The 13,244-nt window shown below is 42.7% G+C and overlaps 1 protein-coding gene across 1 annotated transcript; it reads left to right on the top strand.

The window, feature by feature from the left end:
• The first annotated feature begins 1,212 nt into the window (after positions 1-1,212).
• Positions 1,213-9,852, top strand: kcnj12a (potassium inwardly rectifying channel subfamily J member 12a). The gene has a single exon (XM_014158988.3). The coding sequence runs from the start codon at positions 1,387-1,389 to the stop codon at positions 2,722-2,724; it is 1,338 nt and encodes a 445-aa protein (XP_014014463.1). The 5' UTR covers positions 1,213-1,386; the 3' UTR covers positions 2,725-9,852.
• Positions 9,853-13,244: the final 3,392 nt, after the last annotated feature.

Raw genomic sequence — 13,244 nt, 5'->3', positions numbered from 1 at the left:
CACTTCACATTGCGTCATGCCTAAGATCAGCCCTTAGCCGTGGTATATTGGCCATATATCACAAACACCCAAGGTGCCTTATTGCTATTATAAACTGGTTACCAAAGTAATTAGACACACCCCCCCGGGCCTTATTGCTTAAATATAGGAGGCAGTGGTAAAATGCTATAAATCTTACACCATCCTTGTTGCGTGATTAATAATACTGCAAATTATACTAAATCAGGTCAAGTAAATAGAGCTTGAAACCTGGCTAAGTAGTGACAGAACATTTTCATTTTTAGACCAAGTGTGTCTCTCCCTCTGTCCCTGTGCTTAACATCTGTGATGACATGCACAGGAGTCCCCTGGGAGTCCTGAATTAAACACACGCATGCACACACACACAGGCAAAAAAAAAAAAAAAAGAAGACATGATCAAATTGAGTGCAATGCCGACACGACAGCCAGAAGAGCTCAGTACGTAAATGAACACACCGCTGAGATAGGAAGCTTTACCATGTTGAACTTTCCACTACGTCCTAGTGTTGATGTAGCTGAAATCTGAGAATTCTGCTGACCGTGTGTACTATAGCATACAGAAGGCTGCAAAAAAATAGTGAATGAATCTGGTAGCATCTCATCTGTTCTAAGCAAGTGGCCGATAAAAGCACAGGAAACGTCTTGTGATAGAAGTGTCTGGATCTAGCTAGCTCCTCTCCACTTTGCCCGTCAATCAACAAAATACTTCTGAAAAGGGCCATTTGGAATGAATGTATGAGTAGTGATCAGGCTTCGGAAGCAGGAGGTAAAGGGATGGGGTGGGGGAGAGGGTGTGAGTCTTTTGCCATTCATATTGAAAACTAATTCATGATAAGAATCTAGCATTTTGTCAAGAGTCAAGGTAATAGCACTAAGGCCATAATAATAACACCGTAATGTACAAAACATTTAAGGAATCTTATACGGTATGGTGACTACATAATGTAAGGTATTGGTGTCAATGGATTATGTGAAATGTGGTTATGTGGCATGTGGGAATAGCCTGAAGACTACTTATGAAAGTCCAGTGGAATAATGGATTATGTGTGCATGAATTATACCAAATAAATGTATTTGTAGTGCAGTTCCCCAGAGTCTTAAATGGTGAAGTACTTTGATACTGATATGCTGTAATATGACAGTTATTTCAAAGTACTGACGTCCGTATCCCTCTCTTCTCTCCTCAGGGAGTGGTCGGCCGAGAGTTCAACAACCCACACAGCACACCTTCTCCCTGGCTATGACCGGCTGAGATGGGGCTCTGGCAGTGACACCACTGGGAAGGACCTCTGAGTGATCACACATTGGGACATCCGGGACCTCCCACCTACTCCTGACCCTGCAGCCTGGGCCTACGTGGCCAGCATGAGTGTGGGGCGGCTCAACCGTTACAGCATTGTGTCATCCGAGGAGGAGGCGCTGCGGCTCACCAATATGCACGGCGGCAGCAGTGGTGGAATGAATGGCTTTGGCAACGGCAAAATCCACACACGCCGCAAGCTCCGCAACCGCTTCGTCAAGAAGAATGGCCAGTGCAATGTGCAGTTCGCCAACATGGAGGACAAGTCGTCACGCTACATGGCTGATATGTTCACCACGTGCGTGGACATCCGTTGGCGCTACATGCTGGTGCTGTTCACGCTGGTGTTCGTGCTGTCTTGGCTGGCATTTGGCCTGGCCTTCTGGGTCATAGCGTTACTCCACGGCGACCTTGACAACCCGGCCGGAGACGACAACTTCACGCCCTGCGTTCTGCAAGTCAACGGCTTCGTGGCCGCCTTCCTGTTCTCCATCGAGACCCAGTCGACCATCGGCTACGGCTACCGCTGCGTGACGGAGGAGTGTCCGGTTGCAGTCTTCATGGTGGTCTTCCAGTCCATCGTGGGCTGCATCATCGACTGCTTTATGATTGGCGCCATCATGGCCAAGATGGCACGGCCCAAGAAGCGGGCACAGACGCTGCTGTTCAGCCACAACGCAGTGATCGCCATGCGCGACAGCAAGCTGTGCCTCATGTGGAGGGTGGGGAACCTGAGGAAGAGTCACATTGTAGAGGCCCACGTCAGAGCTCAGCTCATCAAACCCAGGATCACTGACGAAGGGGAGTACATCCCCTTGGACCAAATAGATATCAATGTGGGCTTTGACAAAGGCCTGGACAGGATTTTCTTGGTGTCGCCCATTACGATTATCCATGAGATTGATGAGGATAGTCCACTCTATGGGATTGGTAAAAATGACCTGGAGACGGCAGACTTTGAGATCGTGGTCATACTGGAGGGAATGGTCGAGGCGACTGCCATGACCACACAGGCGCGCAGCTCCTACCTGGCCACGGAGGTGCTGTGGGGTCACCGGTTTGAGCCGGTGCTCTTTGAGGAGAAGAACCTGTACAAGGTGGATTACTCTCACTTTCACAAGACCTACGAGGTACCGTCCACCCCGCGCTACAGTGCCAAGGACATGGTGGAGAACAAATTCCTGGTCCCCACCTCCAACTCCTTCTGTTACGAGAACGAGCTGGCCTTCCTCAGCCGGGATGAGGACGAGGAAGAGGATGTGGTTGGCGTGGGCGTGGGCGGTGGCGTCAGAGTGCTGGCCAACCTGAACAGTCCGGACCGGACCAGTCGACACGAGTTCGAGAGGCTACAGACCACTAGGGGACTGGACCAAAGGTCGTACCGCAGGGAGTCAGAGATATGACCCCTGCCCTTGTACCTACCTGGGGTCAACTTTTGATACGTTTTCTTTCCTTCCAAGGGTAAAAATGCAGAACAATGCAAAGTGCCATAGGAAAAGCTGACTACTGTAATAGGTTGGAAAGAAAATAAGGGGACAGTGAAAGGGAAAGAGGGATACTGTTTGGAAGGAATAGGTGAAAGCAAGAGTACACAGCTCGCAAAACTGTGGTAGAGAATGTCGTCAACAAAAGGAAAAGGCCAGTGAAGGACCTTATTCCTTCATGGAAACTTGAATATTTTTTTCATAATGTCATTTGAGTTTCAATGATCGAACAAGTATAATGACAAGACCTAATAATCAGATACTAGGTGTTAATATTATTGCTTAGATAAGTTGTTTTGTGTGGAGTATCGTTTTTCAAAAAACATATTTAAAAAAATATTTTTGCTATTTCAACTTGCTGTTGGGCGCAAATGATAGTGTTACAGTTTAAAGCTACCCATAAGCTTCCCACATTGCTGGAATTCACCATCGCTGTAACGGAGTTCGATGACACTTCAAAAATTCCTGTATAAGTGTACTGCAGCATTCAGAAGCAATGAACCATGCTAAATCATTTAACCATCCACGAGCCATTGAAGCACAACGTAGTTTCACAACTTGGATTTAATTTGAACCAGTTGTGATGAATACATATAATTTGCACTATTAGCCGAATTTAGGAGTAGGCCCTATAGTAATGCAGTAAATTAATTTAGAATGGGCAGGGGGGAACATCTCAAAATTCTCTAAAAATAAAATAAATTGATCATTTTGATACCGCCTTGCTTAAAACATTAAAATAACACAGGATTATTCTGACCTCAACGAAGTTTGAAACAACTATAGGGAAATATCATTACGTTTCTTTTTTAAATATTTTTATTCTCTTTAAAACGAATCTATGCACATCATTAATGATATCGTGGGACAGAAACTGAATGGAGTTCCGTAGAAGATGTTATGATGTCGTCCAATCACCATTGCATAATTCTACAAAGAGAACGGGTCTGATGAACGTGTGTCTGAACTCAATGAGGATTGAGGGCCTTCACATGTATAAAGTGTTTTCCCTCTAATGTCTTTAGAAGTAAAGAACAGTTATTGTATGCTATCAAATCCCTTTTGATGGAAAAGTTCAAATAGTATGCAGAAAAAAAGGTACTTTACCACGTAAATTGATGTGTGTTAAAGGAATAATCCAATCATGATGATGGTGTAAGTGACAATTTGCTTTTTGAAAGTCCTACATCTTGAAAACTTGATTGCTGACATTTTTGGACTGTATCAACAATGGACTAATGGAAAAATTCTAAATATAGTTTAAAATATAGTGTATTATTCCTTCAAGTTTTGCTTTGCTCGAAAACTGTCATCAATATTTTCCTAATGGTCTACACAGGGTATGCATGTGGGACAGGGTTCAAATTTGTAAAATGACTAATCCCATGCTTTTAGAAACATACTGTAAGGGCAAGCTATTAACCCATATTAAGCACGAGAAACTATCTGTGATATGTGGGAAAAAGTCCTTAGTTGATTTGATTCAATTACATCTAATTACATCTAATAGGCTTACATGATCAGGTGGACAGACAATATGAAAAGCAATAATACTGAAATGTACCTCCATGTTATGTACTAAACATAAATGGTGAATGGCACAGAGCTAAATTTGGCTTATCATGAGTTAATTTGTGGAACCCGCTTGGCTAGTCTAGTGACTCTATTCTCTCGTGGTGCACCTGTTATATAACTGGCACCACACTCATCTCTCTGACAGTGATGTTTTGAGTTTAGAGGAGAGCTTTCACCAAAACATCATGTATAGACATCCTTCATTTACTGGAGTGCTCTTCAAAGTTCAATAACTCAAGAAGTAGCTGAGCAGCTGAGTTAAGTTGGGTTTGGAACAACATTATATACATTATATTAAGAATGAGTACAATAACAACAATTATTTGTAAGGTGTGTTGCTATGATATGGAAGCCTAAAGGTACCAAAACTCAATTTAAAATGCAAATTGGAAAGGAAGTAACAAAAGGAGTCATACATTGGAAAGATAAATGTGTCTTGAATGTTAATAATCTAGGTTAAACTTCAAGCACAAAATCAAGCAAAAAATTCTAAACTCAAACCAAATAAATATCATATTTTAGTATCTACAAATTTGTTTTTGTCTTAGTTACATATACTGAGTAGTTTGTAATTTATCAGTATCTAGGTAAAGCAAGAAAACTAAGGTGCATGACAGACTAATTTTAATCTTTGGCATGAATCGTAGCATATGAAATGTATACCTTGAATTTATGCCTACCCATAATGCACTGCTCTACTAAATAGCACACAATATATTATGCTGTGTCATGAAATCATTCAAATCCTCATTGAAATGTGCAGTTCATGTCCCCTAATATACTACTTTTCCTCTTACACCAAAATAACTGCCCTTGTATCTAAGAAAGAGGGAAGTAGGAGGTATAGCACTGTAAGACTAGCACAAGAAGAAACCCCATGATGGTCATTCAGCTGGCTACGATGACTGATATTTTCCTAGTGGTCCTTTTATCCCAGGACTATCCTTTGCCCTAAATAATTATACATAATGTGTTGCTTTTTAGAACTTTTAGGCTAAGAGAGATTTTTGGGGAGATGAATGAAGCCTTTTTGTCCCAATCCTAGACTTTATGCTCATTGCCTTCTGGGAAGGCTCTGGTATCCTAATGTGTGACACCTTTGTACCTACTTATAATGTTTCGGTGGTATCCATGGTAAAGCATCATCAGCTTCTATGCTGCATCATCGGAATGCAAAATTCCATCATGCCTTTTTCTTTTTTATCTGAGGGATTCTGTTAAGTTTTAATATTACCCAACCTGACCCCATGAAAACAGAGAATGCACTAGCTGTACACAACATCAATACACTATATTAGGTAACAGCTAAATACACACAAATCAACACATCTGTTTTAAAAGTAAGTTATTTTTAAATGACAGTATTTCATTGAGATACATTAGAACAAAGTCATCCATATTTATCGATTTTTGTACCAGAAGAAAATCTGAAGAAATCACAAAGAGAGGCAAAAATTGATTTATTGCCTCAGGTTATCAATGATTTGATTTTGTTTCATTTCAGCACAGAAGCTTATGATTAAACAGGTATTTCTCTTAAAGGGATGATTGGAAAACCTTTGACCTCTGTAGAAGTCTTCCTATGGCCCAGGTGAAGAAATGTGCCCTGGGCTTTTATTTTAATGCATAATGCAAAGTCAATTAAATTATTCGATTAAAACCTAATAGTAAAAGAAAACTGGTTGGAGTGCATATTTTGTTAAATTTGCTTACTTCGTGTACTTATCTTTGTAAAACTGAAAACATTGGTATTACATTACAGTAGCCCACAACACAACAGCGGCTGTGAATGAACATAATATTCCACCATTTTGTTTCTCCCACCAAGCAAATTTCTGTGTTGCGAATCAACCCTAAACGCAGGTGGTATTCATTAGGCCTGACTAATCAATCGACCAACTAACAGAGAGCTGTATCATGATGACAAATGTGATCAGACTGAGATCACAGATCAACATCTGTGTTGCCGAGGTGACCAGATGCCTCTCTGGTCTATGGACAATTATTCGATCCAGTCGTTCAATAAATCACTGTGACATACACTCACACAAACAGCCTGGCGGGTCCAGGAGCCTTTTGGGACCCCATGGACCAGAACTGGTGTAGAGAGAGAGATCAATGGAGGAAACAGCAAGATGCATCATCATTACTCTACTGACAAATGAATAGAGAAAATGTTGGTTATATTTCTAATACTTGTTTCAATGTCTCACTTCTGGGATTCTCTCTAGCGGATCACTAACTTCAAAAACCAATCACACAACGTCTGTTGGTGACAGACAGGTCGAGTGGCAAATGAGATGAGCACCTCCCCTCTTTATAAGGTACCACTTGCCCAATTGTTCTCAGGCGAACCGTGAGGTTAACGCTGCCAAACGTAGGACCTCAGCACCTGTCGATAGTGTTGATTACTGACCAAAAGGAACGTTTTGCTTAGAGTATAATTTATTTGGAAGCTAGCGTCACACGGCTAGCTATCGAGACTTGGTTAGCCCACGCCGCAAGGCTTTAGCTAACTTGGCTAGCTAGCTGGAAATCTAGCTAACCACACTCAAAGGGCTAGCTCTTGTTGCAAGGCCAGATCAACCCACGTTCACCCGTGCCGAGTTGACTAAACTGACCACCCTAGATTTACAGCTCGACGGTCGAGAGACACGCTTTGTTTGTCGAGACACAAAGAACGCACACACTTTCTCCAGCTAGCATTGTGCTAACTAGTTAGGCTGTTAGCCGAAAGGCGAAGCTAGATTACACTTTGCTCGAGGAAAACTATTTTCTCTGAGCCATGGAGCCTTCTACCCCTGCACAGGTAGAACCGAGCAGGACTCTTGCCCCACTAGTGTCACACTTGTATCCGTGTGGGGCTATGCTATCAGGCAAGGACACACATTTTTTGTGTATCATCTGCCTGGGGGCAGAGCATGCTGAAGCATCACTCGGTAACCCCGAGTCCTGCGTGCACTGTAGGGACTTTCATAAGCTCGCCCTTAAGCCAAGACTGCATAGATTAAACCCTTCACGGGCCCCATCGTCCTCACAGCCTGCGGGTGAGGAGGCTACCCCGCAACTTCAACCCTCCTGGGCTGAGGTGGAGGAGGCTTACCCGAGGACCTCCAACCGTTGTTCGATTACGCTACAGTGGAGGAAGGAGAAGGGGACCTCATCACCAACGAGTTCGATGGCGAGGACATGACTGGCCTTCGATACCCGATTCAGGCTTATCGTTATCTGCAGACTGGCAGGGGCCAGACTCAATATTGAGTGGCACACACCCGTGGGGGGTGGCAGCGCAAAAGGGGATTTATAGGACAGGAGGAGACTCCCCTCTCGCACGTCCCGTAAAATAAACTTCTCCCAGCTGTCCCAGCTTGCGTGGCGGAAGCCAAGCGCAACTGGGACAAGCCCTTGTCCACTAAAGTCCAGACCAGGACATCCCTTGGTAGTTGAGCAGTCGCTGGCCAACCACACCAACCCCAGTGCAACGTCACAGACCAGCACTTTTCCGAATCCATCTTCAAGAAGGTCTACGTGTCTGCTGCACATTCAGTACAGCGTTGAACATAATGTCCCTACTGTTGGCTTATCAGGCAGATTTGCCGCTGGTACAGCCATACAGGACCTATGAGAGGAGATCTGCGTCATTGCCGATCTCAACATCTGTGCCTCCAGAGGACGCGCCATGAGCCTTGCTGTGGTACGGGAGAGAGCCCTGCAAGTGTGGGAAAGTCTCTCATCAACGGCTATCTCGTTTGATAGTGGAGGCTATTATATTTGCTTATAATAGCAAGGGTTTACAGCCCTGGAGGGACTGAGGGCCCTATTCCACCAGAGGTGGGCAACGTTCAAAGTAGAGGTCGACCGATTAATCGGAATGGCCGATTAATTAGGGCAGATTTCAAGTTTTCATAACAATCGGTAATCGGCATTTTTGGACACCGATCATGGCCGATTACATTGCACTCCATGAGGAGACTGCGTGGCAGGCTGACTACCTGTTATGCGAGTGCAGTGAGGAGCCAAGGTAAGCTGCTAGCTAGCATTAAACGTATCTTGTAAAAAACAATCAATCTTAACATAATCACTAGTTAACTTCACATGATTGATGATATTACTAGTTTATCTAGCTTGTCCTGCGTTGCATATAATCGATGCGGTGCCTGTTAATTTATCATTGAATCACTGCCTACTTCGCCAAACGGGTGATTTAACATGCGCATTCGCGAAAAAAGCACTGTTGTTGCACCAATGTGTACCTAACCATAAACATCAACACCTTTCTTAAAATCAATACACAAGTATATATTTTTAAACCTGCATATTTAGTTAATATTACCTGCTAACATGAATTTCTTTTAACTAGGGAAATTGTGTCACTTCTCTTGCGTTCCGTGCAAGCAGTCAGGGTATATGCAGCAGTTTGGGCCGCCTGGCTCATTGCGAACTGTGTGAAGACTATTTCTTCCTAACAAAGACAGCCAACTTCGCCAAACGGGGGATGATTTAACAAAAGCTCATTTGTGAAAAAAGCACAATCGTTTCACGAATGTACCTAACCATAAACATCAATGCCTTTCTTAAAATCAATACACAGAAGTATATTTTTTTAAACCTGCATATTTAGTTAAAAGAAATTCATGTTAGCAGGCAATATTAAACTAGGGAAATTGTGTCACTTCACTTGCGTTCATTGCACGCAGAGTCAGGGTATATGCAAGTTTGGGCCGCCTGGCTCGTTGCGAACTAATTTGCCAGAATTTTATGTAATTATGACGTAACATTGAAGGTTGTGCAATGTAACAGAAATATTTAGACTTATGGATGCCACCCGTTAGATGAAATACGGAACGGTTCCGTATTTCACTGAAAGAATAAACATTTTGTTTTCGAAATGATAGCTTCCAGATTTGACCATATTAATGACCTATTAATATGTATTTCTGTGTGTTATTATATTATAATTAAGTCTATGATTTGATAGAGCAGTCTGACTGAGCGGTAGTAGGCAGCAGCAGGCTCGTAAGCATTCATTCAAACAGCACTTTAATGCGTTTGCCAGCAGCTCTTCGCAATGCTTCAAGCATTGCTCTGTTTATGACTTCAAGTCTATCAACTTCCGAGATTAGGCTGGCAATACTACAGTACCTATTAGAACATCCAATAGTCAAAGGTATATGAAATACAAATGATATAGAGAGAAATAGTCCTATAATAACTACAACCTAAAACTTCTTACCTGGGAATATTGAAGACTCATGTTAAAAGGAACCACCAGCTTTCATATGTTCTCATGTTCTGAGCAAGGAACTTAAACGTTAGCTTTTTTACATGGCACATATTGCACTTTTACTTTCTTCTCCTACACTTTGTTTTTGCATTATTTAAACCAAATTGAACATGTTTCATTATTTATTTGAGACTAAATTGATTTTATTGATGTATTATATTAAGTTAAAATAAAAGTGTTCATTGTTCATTCAGTATTGTTGTAATTGTCATTATTACAAATATACATAAAAATCGGCCGATTAATCGGTATTGGCTTTATTTGGTCCTCCAATAATCAATGTCTTTTTTCCATTTTGGAAATAAATATACATTCCTGCAACCCGCCTCACCCAATGTGGTACGGATCAGCTATTTCTTTTAGACCTTATAACTGGAACCTCCATCAGAAGCTAGTCAGCTAATTAGCTATTGTTAGCCTCTGCTAGCGGTCTTTACCTTTAGCTCGGACTCCTGCCGCTTTAGCCTGGATAGCCCGGATAATACCTGCCAGTCTGCACAGCGCGATACCAGCCCTGAGCATATCGGACTGCTTTTTTCCACTACATCACCAGATTCCTGCCGCAAGCTCTGGATCATTACACCGGATCTTTGAAAGCTGCTGAAAGTTGCTACCGAGGAGCTATTGTGGCTAACACCCTTGTCCAGAAGCATGCACCAGTTAGCCCCGAGCTAGGCCCATTTCCCGGCTAGCAAACGAAGTACACCAACTACAACACTTCTCTTGTCAATTGGCCTGGACCCTTTGTCGACACGGTGCCCGCTGATCCATCACGACTGGTCTGCTGATGTAACTCGGCTGATGTGCTCTCAACCGGGCTCTGCGTCGTGGATGTTTGGTGATGATCCATCTGCTAGCTCCGGCCTGCTAGCTCCCTGAACGCCGTGTCTCCCGCTCGCTCAACATAGTAATCGACTACCGAACGGTTCCCTGTTTCATCTAGTGCTGCTCATTGGACCCTATGATCACTCGGCTACACAGCCAATGCCTGCTGGACTGTCCATTAACACGGTACTTCATTTTGTATATCTGTCTGCCCCAGCCTCAAACTCAGGCCCTGTGTGTAGCTAACTGACCCTCTCTGCCCATTCATCGCCATATACCCGTTGTTGTTGTCCTAGCTGTTTACCCGTTGTTGTCTCACCCATTGTTGTCTTAGCTCTCCCAATCAACACCTGTGATTGCTTATGCCTTTCTCTAATGTCAATATGCCTTGTATACTGTTGTTTAGGGCAGCTCTCATTGTTTTATTTTACTGAGGAGCCCCTAGTCCTACTCAACATGCCTCAGTTAGCCCCTTTGTCCCTCCCCCCACACATGCGGAGACCGCACCCAGAGATGCAACCTCTCTCATCATCACTCAATCCCTAGGTTTACCCCCACTGTACTCGCACCCTACCTTACCCTTGTCTGTACACTATGCCCTGAATCTATCCTACCACGCTCAGAATTCTGCTCCTTTTATTCTCTGTTCCCAACACACTAGACGATCAGTTCTTATAGCCTTTAGCCGTACCCTCATCCTACTCCTCCTCTGTTCCGCTGGTGATGTAGAGATTAACCCAGGCCCTGTGTCCCCCATAGGCGCTCTCATTTGTTGACTTCTGCAACCGTAAAAGCCTTGGTTTCATGCATGTTAACATCAGAAGCCTCCTCCCTAAATTTGCTTTATTCACTGCTTTAGCACACTCCGCCAACCCTGATGTGGTAGCCGTGTCTGAATCCTGGCTTAGGAAGGGCACTAAAAACTCTGACATTTCCATCCCCAATATTTCACTGGTCATCCCCAAAGTCAACACCTCCTTTGGTCGCCTTTTCTTCCACTTCTCTGCTGCCAATGACTGGAACGAACTGCAAAAATCACTGAAGCTGGAGACTTATATCTCCCTCACTAACTTTAAGCGTCAGCTGTCAGAGCAGCTTATCGATCGCTGCAGCTGTACACAACCCATCTGTAAAAAGCCCATCCAACCAACCAACTACCTACCTCATCCACATATTTGTTTTTGTTTTTCTTCTCTTTTGCACACCAGTATTTCCACTTGCACATCCTCATCTGCACATCTATCACTCCAGTGTAAATTGCTCAATTGTAATTACTTCGGCACTATTGGCCTATTTATTGCCTTACCTCCTTATGTGCACACACTTATTTGCACACACTGTATACAGATTTTTGTATTGTGTTATTGACTGTACAATTGTTTATCCCATGTGTAACTCTGTTTTGTCGCACTGCTTTGCTTTATCTTGGCCAGGTCGCAGTTGTAAATTAGAACTTGTTCTCAACTGGCCTACCTGGTTAAATAAAGGTGAAAAAAAAAAAATTAAAGAGTGGAGGCTGGTGACGTGAAAAATGTATGAGGATGGAAGACCCACAGTATAGGCGCGGACCAAACAGACACGACAAAGTTTGTTTCAAAAATCATCGAAGACAAATTATTGTAGAACCCTTTCCTGCAGCCTCATGAGTGAAATGTTATTAATATTTGTAATTTCATAATTAAATCAACATAAAAAAAATGTAACTCTGAAAATCCGCTGTTTCTATGTGAAATGTCCATGTGTGAAGTGTATACTTTTGTTTCAAAGTAGATTTGTTTAAGACTACCAAGAAACACTGTCACCCTGATTTAGCCCACTGCAGTAAAAGGTTAACCTAAAACATGAATTGTAAAAATACTATGGGGAATGGAAATGAGAGGGCTACTGCACAGGGTTGGGAAGGGATCACATCAGTGATTGAATGAGGTATTGAGGCATGAGTTGAGGTGTTCAGAGGCTTCAGTGCAGGACAGGCTCATCATGGATGAATGGTGTAGGAGAAGAGCTTGACTTCAACTGAGGGCAGGACAGGATTTTCCTGGGAAGGAAAAAAACAACAACAATACAGTTAGACAAAAGAACTAAGAATGAGTTAGTTCAATTAAGGATTAAAATCACATTCAAATAAAAATAGCAGACACATGCTATTACAGCAGAGCCATCTGCCATTTGGGCAACAAATTTCTCCATAAAATTAAACTAAGACATCTAAAAAAAATCAAAGTCAAATAGACTTCCCAAGAAACGGTCCTGAATAAAGCCCTGATCATCCACATAACTGATGATGACTGACAACTGCGAGCGACAGCTGATGTCTGTTGTATCATCCATTTGCAATGTGAAAATAAATCACTGATTCAACCTCTCTTTTAATCTCACGTTTAATGGATGATGCAATGGAAGCCATCAAATCATTCTGAATTGATTTTGACATCCCAGAGAAGACAGTAAAAACATCCATATGCTCAGCAAGTAAAGCATGGCAACGTGCAATTACCTCTGCAAGCTCCTTGTAGTAGTCAAGTGTTAGCTTTTACTGGAGGGAAAGTTAAGCTAACTCTTATATGCCCGAAAATGCAGTAGTGTTGATGAGCTGCTTGAAACATCTGTTTCTTCTTACCTTCTCATTGTGTTGCACAGTTTGAATACGCAGACCTTCTTCCATTACATGATCAATGCATCTTTTTCCAGAAGCTTGAATCTGATGTAAGGGGTTCCTAACAAAATTCCACTACATTGTCATTAGTGTTAGCTA

The sequence above is a fragment of the Salmo salar genome, chromosome 19 (genome assembly GCF_965601325.2).
Source record: "Salmo salar chromosome 19, fSalSal1, whole genome shotgun sequence".
In the NCBI taxonomy this organism is placed as follows: Eukaryota; Metazoa; Chordata; class Actinopteri; order Salmoniformes; family Salmonidae; genus Salmo; species Salmo salar.
This window is presented reverse-complemented; position numbering and strand designations above follow the sequence as displayed.